Source organism: Topomyia yanbarensis, chromosome 2, assembly GCF_030247195.1.
Source record: "Topomyia yanbarensis strain Yona2022 chromosome 2, ASM3024719v1, whole genome shotgun sequence".
Taxonomy (NCBI): Eukaryota; Metazoa; Arthropoda; class Insecta; order Diptera; family Culicidae; genus Topomyia; species Topomyia yanbarensis.
The window spans coordinates 368570675-368596568 of NC_080671.1; the positions used below are offsets into that span (position 1 = coordinate 368570675).

General features: G+C 38.3%; 1 protein-coding gene across 2 annotated transcripts in view; it reads left to right on the forward strand.

Annotated features, from left to right (window-relative positions):
• Positions 1-25894, forward strand: part of LOC131684470 (glucose dehydrogenase [FAD, quinone]) — a 147183-nt gene that overhangs the window by 87946 nt on the left and 33343 nt on the right. For both annotated transcript variants that reach the window (XM_058967381.1, XM_058967380.1), the window contains exons 3-4: positions 11923-12118; positions 12202-12328. In XM_058967381.1, the coding sequence (XP_058823364.1) occupies positions 11969-12118; positions 12202-12328 (277 nt within the window). In that variant the 5' untranslated portion in view covers positions 11923-11968. The remainder of the gene's footprint in view (positions 1-11922; positions 12119-12201; positions 12329-25894) is intronic.

Below are 25894 nucleotides of genomic sequence, written 5' to 3' on the forward strand. Positions count from 1 at the left end.
AAACATTCCAACTTCCAGATTCCACCGATTCTTGCGCACCAATGATATCTTATGACCAAGGAGATATAGAGAAGAGTAGATAAAATTTGTATGAATTTGGTACTCTTTTCAAAGGTGCTGGGTGATATAGTAAGTTTTTCTGTCAACAACATATCCGTTTCTTCTTTTTCATTTCTTCGCTCGCTCTGTATCATGCATAATATAATCTTGAATCAATCTCCTTTTCCACCAACATCTGGTAACGTACATTTGGCTTAAATTTGAACCTTTACATTTGAACAAACTCGATTAGATATTTATCCATTTGCGAGTCCTGATTGACAGTTTCAAAAGTAGTATAAAAATGATAGATAAAAAAAATAATTCTATGAGATTTCGGTTCAAGCTTCTCAATTTTAGTATTATTTGAATGTCTACAGTACCACCTAAAGCCAAAAATGTGAACTAATATCCTTTTAAAATCGAAGTTTTTAAACAAAAGTCATTAAAATGAAAAGTTATTCTAGACCCCCCGACCGATTATTTTGCGATCGGTTGCAAATGAAAGGGAAAAGTCCGATCTTTCGAATCCTGAAGTTTCGCGGACACCTATTTTTTTAAGTTGTTCGACAAAGATACCGTGAGTAACGTGAATCTATCGTGCATTGCCTAAGCCCAATGGAAATTGCTACATTTATACTCATCGTGATGATCCGCCGGGATGAGTAAATCTCAGAAGCAAAAAGTCGAGTTTCGGCTGAATATGATAGCCATCGAGTTTAACCTTTCCCAAATTACTATTTGCGATGTGTAACATTTTCTGAAGGAGCTTAAGCTCTCGGAAGTTATCGAATTCCATCATATAAACCACACGGTACTAACAACGTTCCCCAAATAGACCCAAACGAAACGTGTAATTTTGCATATCAGCTTAACACACGTGATTGAATGTGATTCGTATATGAACGATGGTGAAACCGAGATACGACTACACGACTGTTGAATCACGTACTTGTGATATAGTCATTGACAATTACAATTACTTTATATTATTATTGATATAACCTACCAAATCCAAAATGAAAATAAAATCATGCTAATAAAACAAATCTATTGATCTGCATGGAAAAATGTTTTTCTGTTTGACTCCAACAATTAACTAAACACCCTAAAATAAGCTTCTCAATGTGATTGTTAGCCGTTTTAGGTTTTGTCTGACTTTTATTCGAAGACCCTCACTGTGGCTGTGCCGACCGGTGCCCTGTCAACCCTCTAATATACCGTCCATTCAAAATCAAACTCGTTTCACTACTGAAAAAGTCGTCTGTAGCTCGTTTCCACCCTATTATCGAGAGCCCCATATAATTCCACCTGACGAACCCGTGGATTTATATTTTCCGGTCCTTTCGTTACATTCCCCATTACAATCACCGAGCGAATGATGATTGGATGAAAAATGAAGATGAAGTCAGCATTCCAATCGTTCACGGAACCCTCATTGTATTCAATTACCCCAGCTTTTCGTAAGCTTTGTCTGTGCCATCGTCGGAAATGGCATAAAAAGACGATCATAACTCCGCGATATTTCCATTCGAAGAAAACAAAAACAACCGCAAACCGAACTAACCGGTGTGCTCTTGGGAAATTGATCCGAGCTGAAATTTTCATGCATAATTTTCAACCGTCCAAACCCGCTTTGGCGGTTGCGGGTGAGTTCGGCACGGAACAAAACTTTGTCATCATCCAACGGCGCGTAGTTTTCTGATCCAACCTCAGCTGTTTGGCGAGATTTATGTGGCTTTCACTGGATTCACAACGAAGTAAGACTCGAAGAATAGGCTTTCACCGGTGGTTACCAGTTGGTCGCATAAACTGACCCCCCGCTGTGCTGGGATCTTCGTTGGACAATAGCAAGCGGTTTTGCTGCGCTATAGGTACCCTATAGATTGAAGATGTTCAGACCGGAATCGAACCACATCGTTTGGATGCGGGCGGGAGTCGCCATTTGTGCGACTGTGCGCTATGGGTTAAAGACGGTACAGCAACCAGGGATAAAGAAGAAAAAAATTTGATATAAAAGTTGTTTTCAAATGAAGGGTCTCGTGTGCCCATTGATTACATTCAGATACTTTGGCTTGTGATATTTAATTATAGTTTGATTTTGAATACTCAATAGAGTACTGTTGACTATATATCAGATTTTATCAAAGAGTTGGATGAATTGTATTCTGATTTATTAATACTTAAATGTGACGATAACTTTCCCCACCTGCGGGGTGAGCTGGCGGTATATAAGGAAAAAAGCAATCAAATAGGAATCAGCTTGCTCCCTGCATCCTGATAGGAAGTGTTCGATGTATTTTTTAAAATACCAAGTCAACCCCGGCCCAAGTCTCGGCATTTTGAATCCAACGCAAATCCCATACTCAAAAGCAACTTCAAATGGCGATATGTCAAGAACTACCCAGCTAATTGGAATAGTGTTGAAAAGAAGTGTAAAGAAGAATGGCTGTGCCATTACTATTCATTCAAGCTTTATGTTTCAAGCCATTTACGTTTGTTCTCCACGCTCCACGCTTCACGCTTAACTCCACAATTAATTACATTTAAGGTCCTTTAATTCGCGTGCCTCTTATTGCCTTTCTCATATAAAGAAAGAATCACTTAAAAATTGAATCCTTAACAGAGGCTCGGAGGGCCGAAGGTAATGCACCATTCGACTGAGTTCGTCGAGCTCGCAAAACTTATGTGTGTTTTTTTTATAGTAAGCTTTAAATAACTTCAATAGCCTGGCCAGTAATGTATTGGCACTGTGTGGGACTCACGTTCGTGCCTAACCACTAAAAACACTCTTTTTTCGCCCCTCTTTTCCACGGCACTACATCAAGATATTACTTCGTGGCGGAGGGCTCGTTGTGCTTTCGTTGCACCTCTTTCTTCTGCTCTATCTCGGAGCCTCACTTTGTTCATGGAATGGCTCGACCTTTGAGCTTTGATCTAACCCTCGACTCTTCTCTTGCTTCTTGTCTCCATCCTTTGCTTCACCATTTTAGCTCTCGTCCCCGTGAGCCGTTTAGGTGCTGGTTCCTTGAACCATTTGGCTTATGTTTCCGTGAGTCATGCAGCTCCCGGCCTTATCACGATCTAATTGGATAGTCCTCAACGGTGAACTCACCTCACTACTCCGACCGATAGTTCCCCGACGAAGGAATTTCCGATACCCGCTTCCTTGAGCAATTTAGCTCCCAGCTTTATCGAGATCAACTCGGATATTATCGTACTCCGACTGAGAGTTCCCCGGCAACGGTATTCCTCTCGGTACCGGTGTTTGTTTCGTGAGCCAATTAGCTCCCCATTTCGTCACGATTCTGTCGGGTAGTCCACGGCGGCGAATCTACCCTACCGTTATTTCCCCGGCAGTAGATTGCTCCCGATACCGATGTACCTTTCTGTGAGTCATTTAGCCTCCCGCTCCGTATACTCGGTCTAGTCCCCGGCGATGGACCTAGCCAACTCAACGGGCCAGCCAGTGGGTGTAGAAGTCCATCCAGCGATTCCGGGTGGAGCGTAGCTTCCGGTTCACTGGCGCCCAACGACCCACTGCTAGCTATTCGACGCGATCTAATCCCCGGTGGTGGATCTAGCCTACTCACGAGCTACCCGGTAGGGTGTCGAGGTCGGTCCAGCGATTCCGGTGGAGCCTGACGTCCGGTTTACTGGCGTCCCGACGACCCAAGCCCGCTGCTATGTCGCGTACTATTCAACTGGTCCCCGGCGATGGATCTAGTCTGCACCGTTCCCCGGCGTCTCCCGAAACCCGTTTGTGGTTTCCCGGCGGAGTTCTAGCCAGTGGCGCTACTTTGTTGATCCCTTTACCACTTCCTCTGGAACTCGGAGAGTATACTCGTAACCACTCTGTTGACAGCGTCCCAGATATGCTCGTCGTGGCACATCTCTTTGACGATATTGTCCACTGTCACACCAGGCATACTCCCACCAACTTCTTCGAACCTATGGCATTCAAATACCACGTGTTCAGGCGTTTCCTGCACGGTCCCACACTCCGGGCAAAAGGGTGACGAAGCATGTCCAAACCGATTCAGGTACTTGCGGAAGCATCCGTGCCCGGACAAAAACTGCGTCAAATGGAAGTTCACCTCTTCATGTTTCCTTTGAAACCAAGCAGATACATTTGGGATAAGTCGGTGGGTCAACTTTCCTTTCTCAGCGTTGTCCCACTCTTGCTGCGACTTAGCCAACGAGTCCGCTCGTACCAGTCTCCTTGCATTACGTGCGTTTCTCCGCTATGCTACGTCCTCAGACATAGTGATGCAGATGGGAATCATCCCAGCAATTACGCATACCGCCTCCGACGATATCGTTCTATACGCACTCGCGACACGAACAGCAATTAAGCGAAACGTGCTTGTCAGCTTCGTCCGGTTCCGCTTTGAGTTCAGTGCAGCAGCTCAGGCCGGTACGCCATACCTCAGTATTGAGGATAAGACATCCGCCAAGAGACGTCACGTGCTGCCTCTTGCTCCTCCGTGATTCGACATGATCCTTGCCAATGCGTTAGTTGTCCTCGCAGCCTTCTCACATACATAGTCGACATGGCTGCTGTAATTTAACCGATCGTCGACCATCACAGCCAGGTTATTCATGGCACGACATCCCATCGATGGATTATCCCCCGATGCCGATTACGACACGCTGGACCAGCACTACCTCGGTCTTGTTGTGAACCAGCTGCAGCTTGACGTTAGCCATCCAGGTTTGAACGATGTCTATTGTCTCTGTCGTCAACATCTCCAGCTCCTCAGGGGTCTCGCCGGTCATCGTCAGGACAATGTCATCTGCAAAGCCGATGATCTCAACTGCCCTAGGCAGTTCCATTGTTAACACTCCATTGAACATTATATTCCAGAGCGTTGGACCGAGTATGGACTCCCGTGGTACTCCCGCCGTGACCCTAATCGACCTCTGCCCCATGTTCGTTTCGTTGACCAGTACTCGGTTCTGGAAGTAACTTATCAGAACCTTACACAAATAGTCCGGAACTCGCATTCTGTGCAGCGCTACAGCGATAGCCCCCAGCTAGCACTGTTGAGCGCGTTCTTCGCGTCTTTCGTTACCACAGCGCACAGTGGCTGGAGGCTGGCCAAAACCTCAAAAATTCATTTTTGGAATATTGATATTTTATATTTTTTCTGAATTTCTCATGTATTGTATTATGTATTATGCGGCGCAGGAGCGATTACCCCTTCTCTTTTGCTTCGTTGCTTTCTCCGCGCTCGCTACGACTGTGTGGATAGCGTCCACCGTCGGTATTCCTTTCTGGTACCCGAACTGCTTATGCAATAATCCGTTCTCACTTTCAGTGTAGGTCGTCAGCCTGTTGAGAATGACTCTTTCCAGGAGCTTGCCGAGAGTATCCAGCAGGCATATAGGCGGATACGATGCTAGATCTCCAGGTGATTTCCTTGGTTTTGGCAGCAACACCAGCTTCTGGATCTTCCATCTATCCGGGAAGTAGCCTTCGTCCAGGCATATCTCTAGGACTATCCTGAACATGTCCGGAATCGTCAAGATCGCGGTCTTCAATGTCACGTTGGGGATACCATCTTGTCCGGGGGCTTTCTTCGCTTTCAGCCCTTTTGCCACTGCAATGAGCTCGTCGTTGGAGACTCGATTGTCACCAGAATTTGTGAAAATATGTGGAAATCAATTATGTGGCATTTACGTTAATAAAGATCGCTATTTCACTGTATATGAAAACCAGCTTTATAAAACTATAGTTCAAACCTTGGTTAACAACTTTGCCGAAGACCATAACTAGCTACGAGTTTCCAAAAAATAGTTATAACGATTTTAAAACTTATGGTAAAATCCAAATTCAGAAATTGATTTATTTTTTCCAACACTGCCGGTGCACCACCGACATCGACTTTATAAACTTTAATAAATGAGTATATATTCAGCGCAGAGACTTGGTACCTTTTAATGAAATGTTGAGAATGAATTGCTGAATAACATAGACGTAGTCAGAAAATGAACAGAAAGGGGGGGGGGGGGGGGCTTGTGTACTCCCCAGTTCCCTGTTTAGGTAGTTTAGTATAACATAAGGAACACATCGTCAACGCAGGTTTATACCGCCAAATTAAAAAATAATCTTACGTGTTTGAGTGCTACTATTTAAGGGCTCTACTGTTATGTCATTTAAAATGGTACAACTGTTTATAGTTTTACATATTTTAAAACCCTATTTCTTAGACATTCATAGTCAGAATTTTAAAAAATGCATATCCTTAGATTCCTTGTGTAACCATGAAGTGTTACAATTTACCAAAATTATTGCAAAAAAACAAAATAGCAATTTTCAACGCTTTGGTATGCGCGGGAGTAGGGATGAGGTTTTAGAACCCTATTTGCTCGCGGCGATGCAAACCAGTGGGAAGCAAAATTAAAAACCCCAACAGGTGGCTTTCGGGGAGTGAGATGATATGAGAGGAAAATTAGACGAGTAGACGGGATGCTGGTTGGGGAACAGGACTAAAAGGAGAGGATCGAAAGCCTAGTTGGAGCCAAGAAAACGAGACGTAGCTCTCTTGTATCTAGACCGTGGAAGTGAATGCATCGTTTTACCAACCGAGTCAAAGTTTTGCGCTAAGTGCATATTCAGGACGGCTAGATAGGCTGAATGCCCCGGTCACTTCACTGGTAATTGTGATGTTTAGCCAAGACCGGACAAAGAGACTTCTCGCCGTAATCGTGCCCTGTGCCAGAACGGCTAACAAGTAAAGGAGACCGTCGTCGCAGATCCCGGTGGCAAATTTCGCCAAAACTCCCATCCGCTAATCGCCAAGGACGAGGTGGTCTGCGGACCGCGCTAGATTGTGTCCCGGGAGTCGTCAACTTACCCGGTATTGGTGCCCCTGGAGGAACCCGTTCGCCTCGTGGTCGTGATTCGAAGCAACCATCCGCCACCCAGCGTAGGCTCTCACATTACACCGCCGCGTGCTACGGTGAAGGTAAACCGCCGTCTGTAACAAGTGGCCATCGCTACAAGGACCAAAGCTACTCACCCGCCAGCCGTCTGTAACCGTTCCGCTACGCATCCCGCTCCGCCGCCATCGACCCATTTCAACACCGTCACGGCCGCCGCCGTGCCCAACAATCAACCAATAAAGTCATCGTCATCTGGAGTTTGAGAGTGAGTAATAGAACGTTTAAAACTAACCCCCGAATCTCGTTATTAACAAAGTCCGAACGCCTCCCCACCACCTCTTTAACGACCCTGGGAATCGAGGACCCAAAAGAGGCCTTTCGCGCCCGCCCCGTCGGCTGCCGTTGGTCTGACCAGTAGCTTGGGGTTTAGATTGATTCCCCTTCCGGGTCTCGGAGAATAATCCTCGAGGGCTAAGAGAGCCGTACCAGATAACCGGTAACACTTGAAGTCTCGGAATTGTTTCTATTGACGTTTTCGTTTGAGAATCCAGGAACGAAACCAGGATAATTACCTCAAACAAGTGTTTTTTTTATGAAATTGAGTTAAGTTCACGCAAAATAGAGGTGATGTTGGCGAACCAGAAATATACTAAGAAAGTTTAGTCGTTGACATTTACAAGGACGTAATGACTCTGTCTTATACAAAACAATCTAGAAAGGGACTAGGGAGTACACAAGCCCCCCCCCCCCCTCTTAATTTCGTTTTCTAACTAAGTCTATGTTATTCAGCAATTCATTCTGAACATTTCATTCAAAGGTACCAAGTCTCTGCGATGAATATATTCTCATTTATTTAAGTTTTTAATGTCGATGTCGGTGGTGCACCGGCAGTCAGTGGCGGATCCAGGGGGAGGGTCTTGGGGGTCCGGACCCCACCCGAAATTTTTTAACTTCTTGAGAAATTTTAAAATAGTTTCTATTTTAAATTCGTTTTAAATTGAAGATTATTCCAAACTAGATTCGACCACCAAAACTTTTTTTAATAAAATGAGGGAATTGCAAATTTCGTATTGTACAATGAATATTTTAAAATTGAAATTTCGGACCCCCTCCGAAATTTTTTTCTGGTTCCGCTCCTGCCGGCAGTGTTGGAAAATTAATCAATTTCTGTATTTGGATTTTACCATAAGTTTTAAAATCGTTATAACTTTTTGAAAACTCGTAGCTAGTTACGGTCTTCGACAAAGTTGTCAACCAAGTTTTGAACTATAGTTTTATAATGCTGGTTTTTCATATACAGTAAAATAGCGATCTTTATTAACGTAAATGCAAAATGATTGATTTCCTCATATAAAATCCCATGCAAACTTTGAACGCAATGTGCAAACCCGGGAAGCAACCAACCGCTATCAAATTTTGCACAAGCATTTTGGACCACAAAAGGAACTCAAAAAGTGATGTGCCCGCTAGTTTAACAGTTATGTGTCCAACAAAAAAAACACCTTTAACAGGCCAACGAGGGTACCCGGGTACCCACAAATTGAAATGCACAAATTAACTATGGCTTCCTTTAACCGATTTGGACACTTTTAGATGTTTTGGATTCAGGAACAAGTCTACTTTTTTATTATGTACAGTAGAATCGGAATAATGTATCTGGTTTTTGGTAATCCGGATTTTCCGGAGTAATATTCCAGTACTAGGATATGATTTGTAAATTTTAATAATGTCCTAGCAATATGAGTATCAAAACTCTTCAAATTGTCTCGGAAGTCTGTTTTTTTATTTTCACGGGACCCTATGGCAATTTGAAAAATGGTATTGGAATGGAATGGCCACTCACGGCCCCACGGGAACGTGCTCCGGAATGTCCGTACCGGGGTCAAATCACCAAATAGTTCCAAAACCACGAGATACAGCCTACTGATGCAATTCCCAGAATTTTGATACCCATATTGCTAGTATTCCATTGAAGTTCGCAAATTGTACCCCAGCACTGGAACCTGATTCCGGAAACCCGGATTCCCGGGAACCGAATGAAGTAACCCAATTCATTTTTACCAAGTCCAAAAGTGGATGAGTGCCTGAATCCAAAACGGCCAAAAGAATCGAAATCGGTTGGATATTACCTTAGTTATGGGCATTTTAGTTTTGTGGGTACCCGGGTATCCACGTCGGCCTGTTACGTAGTAAAAAAATTCAGGAGCCCCTCCTCACTCCCGCCCTTAGGGACCATCCATAAATGACGTAGCATTATATGGGGGAGGGGGGAGTTTTGTATTTTGTGATGATGTGTGACGACAGGGGGGTAGGGGGTCTTGTCATGCTACGTAGCTTTTTTAAAGGGGAATAGGGGTTGACCTGATGTCACGACAATCTTACCCGTTTCATCTAACATCGTTTTTGATTTTTTTTTAATCTTTTACGGGGACAACGAGGGGGTGAGGGTTACCGTCAAGCTACATAATTATCAGGGGGGGTACATGGAATTTTGTGACGAAATGCTACGATGTTGGAGGGGGGTGTTAAAATCACTAAAAAAATGCTACGTCATTTATGGATCATCCCTTACTATATCAACAATATTATTAACCCAAAAACTTGACTTAGTGAAGTTCTAAGATGTCACAAAATTTCAATTTCCAGCTATGGATAAAACATAGGAATTTAATGATTTGAAACTTAAAAAGGTACCCGGGTACCGCGTCGGACACACAACGGTTAAATCATTTTGAAGTTCTCCCATACAACCACTCTACTAAACATGTCTAGGAAACAACCACAGTAACCCAACCTAACATTGCAATCTGACGCCATGTACATTTTTAAGCGAACTAGTTTTGGTCACGATTTTCGTAAATCGTTTAGATTTCGAAATTGTGAAAAATAAAAAAAAATATTGTTGGACAGCTTTCTTGTAGGTAGTGTAGCTCTATCTCAAACCAATAAAAAGTGAATTTTCAGAACATAAGTCGTTCAAAGAAGAACAACTTTCCCAAAAGTTTACAACTCACCAGGTATTATTTTGTCGGGAAACAAACCCGTGTTCACCATTCTCAGCCAGTTTCTTTGCCACAGTCAAGGCCAAAATGCCAGCCAAAACTAAAACCAGTTACCAAAATGTGACCTTTGAATGCACGAAATTCTTGACCTTTCATTCTCTCGTATTGTCGCACAAGTTTTCTCCTTGATCTTTAACCGAAACCGGACTGGACTGGACTGTGGATAGGAAAGGGATGGAACGGCGATAAAAATTGCCGCATTGCTATCATATTTGCGACAGTTGGAAACGCTTGGAACTCGAGACAGTTTTCTTTCGTTTGTCGATAAAGATACACCTCCGGGTGTATTCAGCTTGCCTTCAAAAGAGAGATTTATCCTTTATCTTGCCTTTTTCCAGTTGAACGATTCGAACGAATTCGAAGCAGAGTCGGTTACCGTTCAGGACCATCGGTTATAGATTCAACCCGTAAGGGTAGGGGGGATTCGATTGGAGAAGAGATAACAGAAATCGTTAACTAGATTGGGAAGAATATATTTTTCAATCTGTTCTTCGAAGGAGAAATTGCTCCGCTGCCAGAGGGGTGTGATTGGATTGTTGAAAAATTTCGTAACTTCGATCCAAGCATTACATTACAACTGTGGAAAAGGATTTCGCGTTTCGATGGTTATAAATCAATTTGGCAACAAATCAAATCCAGGTAAAAAGTCAGAAGCGATTCAATTTGAAAATGAAAAGTGGGTTTAAGGAACTTTAGAAATAAAGCAAATGCATTTCGCGAAGATCGGATTGATTATACAGGTTGTCACAGACAGTAACATTTTTACGTTGAACTTTTTTTTTTTTTTATTATTTCCATTATAGAGGTTTTAACCTTAAGGTCATTCGCCTCTTCGGGTTAGGAAAATCTCTTATGAAAAATTTCTAACCCTATGTGCGGGGTCGGGACTCGAACCCAGGTGCGCTGCGTACAAGGCAATCGATTTACCAACTACGCTACGCCCACCCCTACGTTGAACTTATACAACTACTTGAGAAACTAGTGTGATTATAATACAGTAGGTAAATAAATGTAGCTCTTGAAGACCCTTGGCTGCTGCCCTAGTAGGCTACTGAAAAGGGCTCATGGTGTAACAAACGCAATTGACTTTCAAATTGCTTCTCATAGACACCTGTTAATCATCTGTTGACACGAGTGAAGAAACTGATCTTAAATAAATTCACAGTGTTTAGGTTTGAATATTCAAAGCAATAAAGTTAGAATAATCCACAATGTCGTTGGTTTTTCATTCGGTATAGTTATTCGAAACGGCACGTGACATTACTTTGAGGTGTTGAGATTTTTTAATGGCGTTTTCGTTTTTTCTTGGCGCTACACCGGTGTAGTGCAAAGAAAGAGATAGACTGATTACACCCAAGTTTGAATGAGTGTAGCACCGACTACACCGGTGTAGTGCACTGTCAAAAACGAATATGCCATAAGTTTCAAATTAAATTTCAAAACGCTACAATGTAATAATGCTTTAAAGCTGTGTGCTGAAGTCATTAGTTTTTTTGGAGACTTAGGTAAACGAGTTAAAATTCTATGAAATGTTTGAAAGCTATTTTTTACTTTTTTCGTTAAACAAGGGAAATACTTTGCATTTAATTAAAGCTTAAAGTCAATTTAATTTCAAAACAATGGCCTTGTGTTGCAGAATTTTAATCACCATCTAATCCATTTTTATATGGGTCTGATTCGCCAAGTACCACAATTCGGTTCCAAAGACCATACTGTATCGTTACTCGTCTCGATGCAAGCCATGCTTGGCTCAACCTTGCACCAATTTCAGCTACAAGCTCGTTAGGCTTTTGGTGTTTCTCAAGAAGGTCAATATCGTTAAATCATTTTTTCCTCTTCGCCTCTGAGTGAAGATGCCCTGCACCATAGCCTGTAGCTTGCGTGGATATGTATAATTAAACTAATTTGTGTCTTGTTTCCGTTTTCCTTTCAGGGCTAGCTATCCGTAATCTGTGTACCGAGCAAGGTACAGACGCAGGATGTCGTCCTGCGCTTGTCCGATGGGCCCGCCGGTAGGGGCCACACTAGCTGCACTTTGCGGGGGATCACAGTACATGCTGTTCATGGGGTTGCTGGAGGTGTTTATTCGGTCCCAGTGCGATCTGGAGGACCCATGCGGACGGATGAAGGTAAAAGGACAATCAACGCGAAAGATGGTGATGAGTTAGCACTGAAGTGTGTGTCTTTTTGTTTTTTTGTTTTTCATATTCAGTCTAAAACATCCAGGAATACAGACTACGAGTATGATTTCATTGTTGTGGGTGGTGGTTCGGGAGGATCGGTGATGGCGTCGCGGTTATCGGAGATCAAAAACTGGAAGGTGTTACTGATAGAAGCGGGTGAGTGAAATTGTGTGAAACTGTGTTGGTAGCTGGTAACATTAGACGATGATGAGCACTACATGATATGACAATCAGTAGGGTTTAGTTCTTCGGGTTTGCATAACACATCATGATGAATAGGGAGAATTCCGTTTTTGGCAACAATATATTTTTTCAGTTGCCAAAACTGGAACCGCGCCAAAAATGTAACCTAACCTTAAAAGCTTTTATTTCCAATTAGTGACATCAAATGTTATAAGAACATTAATTATATAAGAATATGTGAAATGGAATGAAATAATAGAAAAAATCAACAAATTTAACTTTATTCGCTATGCCCGCCCCCATAAAATATAGTAAATAAGACTCCTATATTTAGAAAAAAAAAGTCAAGAGCGATATCCATTATTACAACAAAATGATTTTTGAGCATTTTTCAAAAGATTTACTATGAACAAAAATAATATTGCCAAAAACGGAACCCATTTGATGCCAAAAACGGTACACTGAAACCTCCATTTACGAACCAAACCGGGGGTTCGTAAACTGAATTAGTTCGTATAAAAAGTGTTCGTTATTTGGGATTTAGTTCGTAAAAAAAGTTTGCTTCACAATCTTATTAATATTCGTTGGTTGAGCAATATTCTGGATAACCCTAACAAAATGGGTATTTTTGGTACGGGCTTGATAAGTAGATGCTGAAATTGAACAATTGGAACCGTCTTGAAATCCAAAATGGCGACTTCCGGTTGAGCAATATTTTTGATAACGCTAACAATATGGGTATTTTTGGAATGGGCTTGCCAAGTAGATACTAAAAATGGACAATTGGACCGTTTTGAAATCCAAGATGGCGACTTCCGGTCTAGCAATATTCTCGATAACCCTAACAATATGGGTATTTTTGGAATGGGCTTGCCAAGTAGATGCTAAAAATGGACAATTGGAACCTTTTCCAAGTTCAATATGACGATTGCCGGTTGAGCAATATTCTTGATAACGAAACAATATGGGTTCTATTTCCGTCATGCACTCGTCAACCCTACCCCGAAAATATGCCTATTGTTGAGGTTATAGAAAATTTATCTAAACCGGAAGTCGGCATCTTGGATTCCAAAATGGCTCAAGACATCGATTGCCGTTATGCACTCGTCAACCCCATTCCGAAAATACCCAACTTATATTACTAACAATTAACTAAGAATACATAAGTATATAACTCCATGCTGTAATGTACGAACTCAAAATTTCCAAAAAGAGTTCGTTATTTCGAATTTAGTTCGTAAAAAAAGTTACGTAAATTGAATATTACGTAAAAAAAGAGTTCGTAAATGAAGGTTTCAGTGTACTTTTTTGTTGCCAAAAATGGAGCATGCCAAAAACGGAACGTGCCAAAAACGGAATCTTACTGTAGCCCAATTCGGTCTCAGGCGATGGCGATGCCGCGCAATGTACCTTTATCAATTTTCTATTTCGTATTTATAACACAAACTTAACGTTTCTTAGCCGTGAAGAGTATTTCCCAAGGACTCATATAGCTTTGGGGAGTTTTTTCGCGTAATTATCTACAGTAAATTTAGGTGCATTATTGTTTTTGATAACCTGTTGGATAATTTTCTTTCGCCTTTGGACGATAATTTTGACTGTTTTAAATGTGAAAATTGTGAAATATGCGTCGATTCAGTTTAAATCTTTTGATGTAGACATAAGCTAATCGCAATAAAAATCTGTGAAAACCCGTTTTAATCCACCTAGTGGTGCAATTGTGCCTTTCTCATTTATCCAAACTACGATTCCATGGCTGGTTATGTTTAATATAATGGTGGAACTGTCTATTAGATATTCAGTGCGATTTACACATACGTACAATGAATCGACGGCTACGAACTTGAGTTGCTATGTGTCGACACTGAAACACTTGAAACCAGCGGCGGATCCAGGAGGAAGGTTCGGGGGCTTGGACGCCGCCAAAAATTTTCAACTCGTTAAGAAATTTTAAATTAGTCTCTCAACTCAAAATCATTTCAAACCAAATTTTTCACTGTTTTTACAGACCCACTAGGAAAGTTTATTCTAGAGGAATTAGAAAATTTTATTCGCGTGGAGGGGTACTTGATGAGGGAAGGGCTGTTTAGGGAAGGGTGGTGAGTGATGTGGCGGGGGGGGAGGGGGGTTGCCCCTCACCGTATCCCCCTAACTACGACCCTGTTAAAATACAGAAAACCTATGTAAGTGAAAATTAGGTTGGGTTAACGATGTTCAGAGTGATTGCATAACCTTTCTATAGGAGAAAGGCTAAAATGTGAATTTGCTGTGTGTCCGCACTCTTAAACCCGTAGCTCCAGAACCGGAACTCAGAATTTAATGAAATTCCATAGCAGCCTATGGGAACGTAGTATCTTTTATTTGAGACTAAGTTTGATGAAATCGGTTCAGCCATCTCCGAGTAACCGATGTCCTTATTTTTGGTCACATACATGCATACATACATACACATACATACATACGCACACACACAGACATTTGCCGAATTCGACGAACTGAGTCGAACTGAAGTCGAGGCCGAGATTAGGTTGACGATGTTCAGAGTGATTGCATAACCTTTCTACAGGAGAAAGGCAAAAAAGTATGCAATTGGTCAAGCTTTCCAAAAATTATTATTTTCAGCAATGATGAACATAATTCAATTCAATAGCTTAGAACCCGCTCTTAAGATTTCATTTTATTTGAGAATAAGTTTGTGAAAATAGGCCACCCATCTCAGAGAAACTGATGTGTGTCGTTTTATTTTGAAAGATGGTGATTTTTGCGGGCACTGTCTATGGTTGTCAATGTGGGCAACAAGATTTCGATGGGGCGTCAGTAACCTCGAATTGCAAACGCAAGACGTTTGGCTCCTATTTTAGCAAAAGAAATCCTTTTTGCATTCATCACGGTATCGGCTTGAATAGGAGTTTTCTCTGTGACCGCACTCCACAATCCGTAACTCCACAACCGGAAGTAGGATCGAAAAAGTTATTAACAGTTTTTGGGGATGCAACACCGGTCACTTGAGACTAAGTTTGGCCAAATCGATCCAGTCATCACTGAGAAATCGATGTAACATTTATTCTTGGATACTTCCGCCCGGGCTTCCGCTACCGTCGATGGTGGCTAATGTGGCCAAGGAAATTTTGATTGACCGTTAGTTACCTAGAACTAAATATAAAAAGTTGTGGTCACGTGCTGGAAAAAAATCACCTTTTTATATTCATTGCCGTGTACGGTGATGTGGGGATTTGCTGCGTGTTCACACTCATCACCCTGCAATTAAAAAATTAATAACAACCAATAAGAACATTTCATTTGAGACCAAGATTGTAAAAATTGGTAAAAAAAATCACTGAGAAACAGTTAGGACATTAGCTTAAGACTCGACAAGTTCCCCGGGGGCATCATGAACCGTCATAGGTGGCAAATCTAGCCAAAGCGATGGATCATTTATGATCTAGGCACGCAAATCCAAGTAATGTTGCACATATTTTAACATGTATAGCATCATTTGTCGTACATCATGATAGTACCAGTTTTTACGGAAATTTTCTAGGTGATCGTACTCTTTAACCCGTAACTCCGAAACTCGATGTCGGGTCAATAGAAAAATCAATAGCGAATCGCTATAGTACTCACTAATCTAAAGCTTATATGCTCCTCCTTCATCTAAACATAAATTTGAAATGTTTTAGAAGTTTGAATCAGCAAGGACAAACTGTCAGAGAAACGGACTTGTAAAGTTGATGTAATTATTCGAAGACTCCATTTAGCCAGTTTCGTGTTAGTAATTAGGGGTCTTGAAATTCTCAAAATAAAACTTCAATTTTTTGTTCTTCGAAATATATTTTTGCTCAGGGTTCCTACGAAACTATTGTTACATCAAAAATTCATCATTGATTTATGGATTTCTCGAACAGTTTTAGCTCGATTTGATTTGTTTTGGTTTGTAGTTTCCTTGAAAATTATGAATTTAAACACGATCTCAAGACTCTTCCTTTAAAAACCCATAAGAACAGTGGTCCATATTTTAACACACAATTAGATTACCTGCAAAATCCTATCACGCAGTCTATTTTTAGGGGGTAAGAAAATGTTTAAATTTGTTTAAATATTTAGACAACTTGATAGATGCGAAAAATTAAAACTTTTTCTATATAGTAGTCTTTCCAAGGTAAAATATAACAATATCTTAGAGAATTGATCGCAAATCCAAAGAGAAAATATTTAAAATTTCAACCAATTTCGGAAGGTTAATTCACAAACGCAATATTATCTCACTTACCATTTAAGTAGGAAGCAGATATTAATAAGTAGGAATCAGATATTAGGCCAATCTTCTTATAACATATGTATTAATAAGCACTGTAATCATTGAAAGCGGTTCATATAAAAATAACTTCTTGATCAAAGCGATGCTCGTTTTTGAAAAAAAAATGCTCTAAATTGAAATATTAAACAATACATACAAATAACTAATTGAATTCAAATAACACAAATTATCAAACAAACAAATCATTAACTACGAATTTATTTTCTGATACCAAAAATGAGATAATGATTGCACTGGATAAAGAATTTCGTCAGTTACATCCGACTTCTGCCAGATTTGAAATATGTAACAATAAACAAGAGTTATGGCAAAAACTAACTTCCAATCATAATGTAAAGGATACTGCGATTCAAACTTTGAACTCGTTTTTCTCGAAATCAATATTTTGTCACTTAGTCCGCTCTGACTTAACACCGACCAATTATTCATCAATTTTCATAAAAGAAGTTATTTTCTTGGATTGACGTATAAACGAGTAATGAAGTGTCCATATGTATTTAACCTTGATATTTATTTTTCCGAAATAAAAATGTTCAAGACCCTTAGGAAGAACGATTCAAATCTTGTCTCATTCAAAAGAGAAGCAAGTTTCCGAATGGTGAGGACATCAGGGATATTGATTTGTTTGTGGTAATATTGTTCTAAATTAATGTGAAATTGGCTAAATGTCGGTCATTGGTGTTTTCGGAGGTATTTATTAACGGAACAAGCTCCTCTTTCTGATACTGTATGTCTAAAGATTCATCCTCCTAAAAGTGAGATATCTTCTGAAAGCTATTCATTAAAACGCAATCTTCAAAAATAATCATCAAAATGCTGAAAAAAAAAATTTGTTCTAGACCCCCTCCCACCGATAGAACATTTCAAATTTAGTCTCAGATGAAAGAGGAGTATCTAGACATTCGAATAGTGAGTACTTCAGCGATACGGATTTTTTGGTTTAAATATATTTATTTCAGCCGAAAGTATGATTGCGCGAAAAATAAAAAGTCAGTACTTCATACCATCTACATTTTTCATCCGACTTTTGTGACCATTGGATTAAAATTTATGCAAAAAGATTATTTATCTCATTTGATTCTAAAAGAATTTTTTTCTGTCCTTGATTTATTATAAAAAAAATTTACTAGAAATATCATTTTTTTTAAAAGGTCGAACGTTAGACTTTTTTTTACTTTAGTCGATTGTAATCATAATAAATGTACATTTCTCGACAAACATACGATTACAGCTTGAAAGCCAACTGTCAAAATTCTCTTTGAAAGGAAATTCCGGACAAACCGCTACTGGCTAAACGCAGTTCATAGCAGTTAATGCAAGAGAAAACTTTATTCTTTTGTTTACTATAAACATCTGTGATTGCCCGAGCAGAGTCTGATAACAAATTGAGAACTAAACTTGATGTTGTGATGTAGTAGGGAATGATTGCTCAGGTTGTTATCATTTTGGTCGTTTTAACGGTTAAAAGATCAAAATCGAAAGCAGAAAAATTGCACTATGACATCAAATAGAAAACTATTTATGCTAGCAGTGAAAGCAAATTAAAAACTTATTGAGATGGTGAAATATTTCATTGATAACAAAATAAGGAATCAATTTGATGTTTGTCAAAGAAATAGAAACAAAATTTTTTTTTCTAAAAATGTAAGCACATCAAAATGAGATCAAAATATGATGTCATATCTGAAAAAGTTTAAGCTGATATCAAAATAATATTTCAATTTGATGCTTGATATCAAAATATGTTGTCTATTTGCTGTAATTTTGATGTTGGACTTTGCTCGGGTGGCGGGTAACAGTTTGTCTGAAATTTCCTTTCAAAGAGAATTTTGACAGTTGGCTTTTAAGCCGTAATCATATGTTTGTCGAGATTTGATCTACACATATTATACTTTTTCGGAAAGGGCACATCAATACCTTTCGAACTGTTTCGATCGGATCCTATTTGAACAAGATATTGACAAATAACTAAAATAGTGCCCAAAACCATATTTTTCAAAGAAATGTTGAAAATGCTTCTTTGAAAAAAAATGGACTTGGTTTTCGTATTCAGCGATCCAAAATTAACCGAGGAAACACATTTCTTCTTAGCTTATCGCGATTACCTTAAAATTGTTAAAATCTGTCACATTAGATTCTGAAAATATGAAAAATTATTTTTCTGTAATAAAAAATAGCAAAAAAGCGGAAGCAAAAGAAAAACGTTTTTTTTTAACTCGAACTTCTTTGAAGGAGAAATAGAGTATTATTTTCGTATTTAGCGACCCAAAATCAATCTAGAAAACACTTTTTCTCGTAACTTCATTTTTCTTGTAAACTAGTGTTTACTTAGGAAACTAGTAAATTAAGACCAAAAGAGATATGTGAAAAACAGAGCAATTTTCTCTCGGTGCCTAATAACATCACCAGTTTTTGTCGGATTTTCGTGATCTTAGGCTTAAAATTCACGTGAGAAGTTTGCCTGTCACATAAGATTTTAAAAGATTCTTTTTGCTGATTTATTTTTTTATGAAAAATCAACAAAAAATTAGTAATTTTACCAAGCACTACTTTTTTTGATTTTGGTTGCTCTTAAGCCTAAATTTTTTATATATTATCCTAACAAGTTATACATTTTGGGAATGGGCACATCAATACCATTCGAATGGTTTGTGTTAATCGGAAGATTTGTCCTGAAATATTGACCAAAAACTGCAAAAAGTGCTCAAAAACACCTTGTTTGAAAAATCACAAAAACGTTCTTTGAAAAAGAAAATGGATATGATTTTCGTGCTCAGCGACCCAAAATTGACTTAGAAAACACCTTTTTTCTTAACTTCATGCAATTAACCCAAAATTTGTAAACTAGTGTTATTGACTTGCTATGATCGAACTAAAAAATTTAACTTTTTATACTGACGAGGTACAAAGTTGGTGTTTTCGACAAAGTTTTAGAAAAGTTCGCAATAAAGAATTTTATTGAAGAACGTGAACTTGTAAGGATTATCGATTTATAAAACGATTTCTCTGTCAAATCCCTTAATTAAAGTTTTTTAGTATAACTTTTTACAGAGTATCTTTTTCTGCAAATGATGTTCCAAAGAAATGTAGCAGTATTAAAACCCATGACATTGTTAAAGAGTGTATGTAAAAATACTCATTCGTTTGAAAGTCATTGAAGATGCTTACTAGGGTGGGACAAAAATTACATTCCAGCTCCGATCAACTTTTTACGTACCATTTGGGTCCTAGAACAATTGAGCAAATTCTTAGCTTGATCCTTGAAACTATATTTTTGCGCCCACTGTTTAAAGTTTACATGGGATTTTTATGGGAAAATTAACTTTTACAAAATAATTCCTCCAAAAGTCGCCCATTACTTCCTAAAAATAAACCGTCATGTGGCTTTTATATGAAAATTAGCAATGAAACAAAGTCTCGAAAACCACGAAACGATCGGACGCTTGAGAAAAAAGTTATTAGGCTGAAACCGATTGATGCTCTGACGATTGATAAAATATACATTTTTTCTAGCACCACTGCTATTGGTTGTCTAATTATACGCAATTTTGTTTTAATCTTCTCTTAACGTTTCTAAATCATTTATCTATACTGTTCGGCCACTTCGCAAGAGTTTTGAGGGATAAATTGAGGCTTTTTTTGTTCATAATAAGAGAAAGTTAAAGATTTTGTATCTAATTCAACCGTCAGCAACATAGCAGCACTTCATAGCATCACGAAAAGTGAAATTTTCATCAATCATCAGGGCATCAATCGGTTTTTGTTCATCAGATTTTGGGGAATATTCATACGAACGATTCCTCCAAAGTCATCCTGTGAATATATTCTATGGTTTGGCCTCTAGTGAACAAGGATCGCTACATACTCGCGATCCTGGCATTTAGCAAAACAGTGAAACCAATTCTATTTGAAATTCTTCGATCCTATGAATTAGAAAATAGTGAAAAAACGGAGTCGCTGTTGTGTAAATAGCACTATGGATAGCAATCAAAACTGAAACAGCTTCCGCTAGTCCAAAGAATTGAGTACTTGAAATCAACCACCTAATCCCAAAGACAGTTACTGAGCTCTCCAAGTAAGTAAATGTCAAATGATTTGAAATCATTCACACCCAAAATCAATCATTTCAAATAGCACAATATTTACACACAAACTGTTTGTGTGCAGTGCTTTCTAAAAACTGCCCACTTCTCGCCACAACAATCCGCAACGACTTCCATCGATGCACTTGCATGGTTGAAGGTCGCTCACCTTCAACCGGTGCTCATTTGCTTCTTGGATGCAGTTGAAAACTGAACACATCTATTCCCCAGTGAAGAAGAAGGTAAGGCAAGTAAATAGCGAAACAATATGAATTCCCACCGGCTATATTCCAACAAGCGAAAACGGCAATTCCCAATTCATCAGATTGGTAGACGGTAGACAGTACTCATTACGAGAACAAGTACAGAATACACTTTGGGGCATAAAGTTATAATCCAATCGTTATTTTCCAGTGTGATGCACCAAACTAAGGTAAAATCGATCTGGGATTTATTTCCTAGTACATCACCTAAAGAACCTCCCATGCGAGCAAAAACTGTTCCGATGAGGGATTACAGGAAAAACCAGTGCAAGCACCACCTACACATTTCGATCCTATGCAGGTGTCCAAACCAGAATTGGGTGAACGTGTTTTCGAGAAAAAGGGTTATCGGCTTAATTCAGATCGAACAGAGGCAACTTGATCGGCTAGTTCCTCAGAGGGCTGCAGAAGGTAATGAAAGGGCAGCAAAAAACGTGACTGAGAACGTGGTGGAATTGGCTAAGCTGGAGCTAGCCAGTCCCTGGCAGTCAGTCATTCATAGCGATTCATTGGCCCTCGTTGAGCGAAAAAAAACGTACGGAGCTAGAAAGTTAAAACTAGCCCAACGCTTGGTGAAGCCGAATTGTATTTTATCCCTCGAATGTACATTAGAGTATGGGAACCCGAATTTAACTACCACTATGTCACAATCAACGGGTTAAGGGTCAAGCAGAATGCTGCGTCACTAACAAAGCATCAAAGTCCGCATTAAAAAGTTGGCCAAACCACGGGTTGCTTTCTGTAGCGAGTAAGCCGCGATGTTGGAGATTCATAAACCGAACACAACTGCAAAGTTTCGCTCGAATCGGCGATGGTCATATTTGGCGGTCGGCTGGTTTCTCATGGAATCCCTCAGTTGGAGTATTTCATATTCTAAAATTTTCAGCAAGGATTGTAGTTCCATTCCAAATCTAATTTGGTGAGATATAACGATCAAACGTGATACCTGAAAGCTTATTGATTGTTCTTATATTAAAATTTAAATTTTAAAAGATTTTGTCGTATCACTCAAAAGAAAACTATGATATACTGAAACCAATGCAATTTATTGTCTGAGCCTATCCAGTTTCCAGCACTAAAAACTGTTAATACCAACAATGTCAACTAGGACAGTCTAGGTCAATACTAAATCTGAAGCATATCGAATGTTTAGATCAGCATCAGAGCACGCATTTTAGCACGTGTTGTTCACATAGTCTACATATACAATGCCACGATGCCAGTGGTCATCACAAGAAACATTGCATTAAAGAGAATGGGATCCCTTCGTTTTTAGTCGTGCAAGTAAAGGTTGCAACATAGTAGGGGAGCTATAAATAACACGAATAGCATCGCTCAATATAACTTACATAGGGTAACGTGCCTGTTTCCACCATACTAAGGAGGGTGCCTCACTAATTCATTAATTACTTGGCCTACAATTAATGGAATGCGCACAAATTAGCATCAACAGCTTTGCTTCGTTGTTAAGAACTGTGATAAAAACACAAATGCACTGAAAACGGTGAAATTCTCGTGTTTGAGCGTAACGAATACTCAAATCGAGTGCCCCCACAGACACTGCTCTAACCAACGGCTTCAAATGGGTAGGGCGCTAATAGAAACATGGCAATAATAGGCTAATAATATTTTCAAATCCCATGGTCTGTTGTGGGCATCCTGATGTAACTGTTGACAGAAAGCAGACTTGACCATTCTGGCAAATATTATTTGTATGTTATATTAGTACGTTCTTTTTGTATCGATTACCGAAGCAAATAACCAAAATATTTTTTGAACGAGTGAAAATCTACTCAAGTTTTTTTTTATCATTTGTTTAGTGCTACAAAATAAAGTAAATCGTTCGAAAAAGTAGGCGCATTGAATATCTTTGAAGCAAATTCATTCGATTTTTTTATTCAACATTGAATGCCACTGAAATGGATGCAACAATTTCATTTTTTTTTCAGTTTTCAAAATGGCTAATAAAATCCATATGGGTATTTTCGGTATGGTTTTTATGAGTGAGGCAAAAAATCGATATCTGACGCAATTTTGAAATCCAAGATTATTTGTTGCTCGTTGACCATTTCTAACAATAGCGAAAAAGCTGGTTTTTGGTGAGTTTCAATGTTCACCCTTCTATAAAATTTATTCTACACCATTTTCACATAGATTTGTTCCAATATTTTCTGGGCCATCCACATACAGTGAAGACCCGATTTCGTCAGCGTTTTGGTCCGATTTTGTCAGCCTCATATTAAAATTTGTTTGATTGGCTCCTGCAGACGAATCATGTCAAATTCGAGTAAATCCTTTCTTGGGCTTATTTTTCTTATCTCAGAGATGCAAAATATGCAAGAAGAAAAATATTTTTTTTTTAAATTTCGCACTGTAAGGCCCCTAAGGAAAATAAATCAGAATCAAAAAGAGTTATGAGGCTGTGTCTAGGGACTAAAGAAGAATATTTTAACAGCTTCGGTTTATTAGAAAAAAGGAAAAAAGTATGTCCCGATTGTGTCAATGTCCCCGTTTCGTTAACTTTAAATTCACCAACGGGCTGATGAAACGGATCTTTACTATATATACAAAACTGTCGCTGAGATACACGCTTGTTTAAGATTATTCGAATTTTTGTCGTATACACACATAAAAAAAAATCTTGGTAAAAGTAAGAGTGATCCGCTCTTAGCAAAAAACAACCAACATAGTAGGCGTTGGTTGTTTTTTGCTAAGAGCGGATCACTCTTACTTTTAGGTTGAAAATAAAACATTTAAATTAATCAAGAATAATAATCAAAATAAAAGTTTTCCTTTTAAGCTAATGATGAACAGTAATTAAAATAAAAGTTTTATTGTCAAACTAAGAGTATGCGTTGGTTGTTTTTTGCTAAGAGTGAAAAACTCTTATTTTTACCAATATTTTTTTGCTGTGTACGTTTGCAAATTTAAGTTTTATGATTTGTGACCATCTTTAATGTTTTTTTGCGGAAAAAATTTGGGAGGTTTCCTTTTAGCTATCCATTAATATGCTTAACTCCCTATATTGTACAATTGGAGAAATGTTTTGAGCCAAAAACAAAAAGGTGCCGACAACTGATTACATTCCCCTACTTATATAGTTAACCCTCTCTTGTTTAATAATGCAATGTAATTTCGAAACATAAGAACTAACATCAATTCGGAAAGTTTTTAAACTAAATTCATGCGTTTATTCTACTGCGTAAAACAAACACAAAAATGTCAACTAATGCCCCTGCTACACTTACACTACAATTAAAAAAAATACAATTAAAATGCGCACAAACTGGGTTTACGTAAATCTGTCGTTAACCTGTTTGGACGACCCAGTACAAAATAAATTCTATGTTCAAAAACAAGCCAAAGCACAGTGGTTCAGAATATAAATTTAGCAGGAAATTTAACTTTTTGCTAAAACCAAATAACTTAATATTACAATATGTTTTTCGTTTAAATAAAAGCTAGAGTGGTTCCAACTTGAGCAAAATTTAAATTTAAATCTTTTTAACGGTTCGAGATAGAGTTTCACTGTCTTCGATAAAGTTGTAGAACAACACATTTTAGACAAATTTGCTGAAGATATGTAGCTCTATTTTTTGTATCTTCTATTGCACAAGAAATCCAAATGTAAGCTCAAGGGATTCCTTTAAAAACGGTTTAATGTCTATAACTTTGGAGTTTTTATTTTATACCAAAGTAACCTTTAGACAACTTGAAGATTATTTTAGAGCGCATAATTTATTCTTATAGACTAACTATTAAACTTTTTTTCCTTTCAAACTTATGATAACTTTTTCATAATCAATATAACTTTCAAATGGCATTACCTTTGATTAAGGCACTTAACAGTAAATACTGTTATATAAAATAGCATGCTTTGTAGTATAGATCACCAAAAAATAGAATTTTTTTACATCTTGCAATATTTACCTACAATTATTTTATTTTTAATAAAAGGTATATATATATATATATATATATATATATATATATATATATATATATATATATATATATATATATATATATATATATATATATATATATATATATATATATATATATATATATATATATATATATATATATATATATATATATATATATATATATATATATATATATATATATATATATATATATTTCTAACGGAAGAAGCCAAAGGTTCAGTATATTGAGACGAACTGTTCTCCTGCAAAATAGCTTAAAGTATTTTTAAACCCATCTTAACGAAAAAACATAGCCGTAAAATTTATTGACTAGTAGTCAAAAGGTTAAGTTCACCCTACAATGTTAATGTAATATTCAAAAATCTATGGTTTTCTACATTTATTGTTATTCATTATTATTATTTATAATTATTTTTCGATCCATTTCTCTATGATATGTAGTTTTTTTGCACTTTTCAATAATGAGATGATAATATTCGAATTAGGTCAATTTGAATAGATATTTTTTCGACAGTTACGATTTCCAATATAAAATTTTTTCAACTTGCCTTCTAATAAGGAGAAATATAAAAAACAATTTAGAATATCATTTTTGAAGTGACGCATTAGAAGAATACAACCTGTCATAACAAGATTGTTTGTGATCTGCGCGCAGGCCCGATGAGAGGGGGAGGCAACCAGGGCAATTGCCCTGGGGCCCGGGTCGTATTTGAGGGCCCGCGATTTTACCCGTAAGATCGACGAACACGTCCGATATTTATAGAAGAGCAAAAAAAAGCAATAGTAATTTCTTTGTAATAATTCGCCTTATTAAATTGCTAAATGATGAAAGCGTCAAAAATGAAAACTATATTTGATAGTTGACATTTGTTAAAATCAGTCTGCTTCCTCATCTTGTACAGATCAGACGCCAAATGCGCACCGCT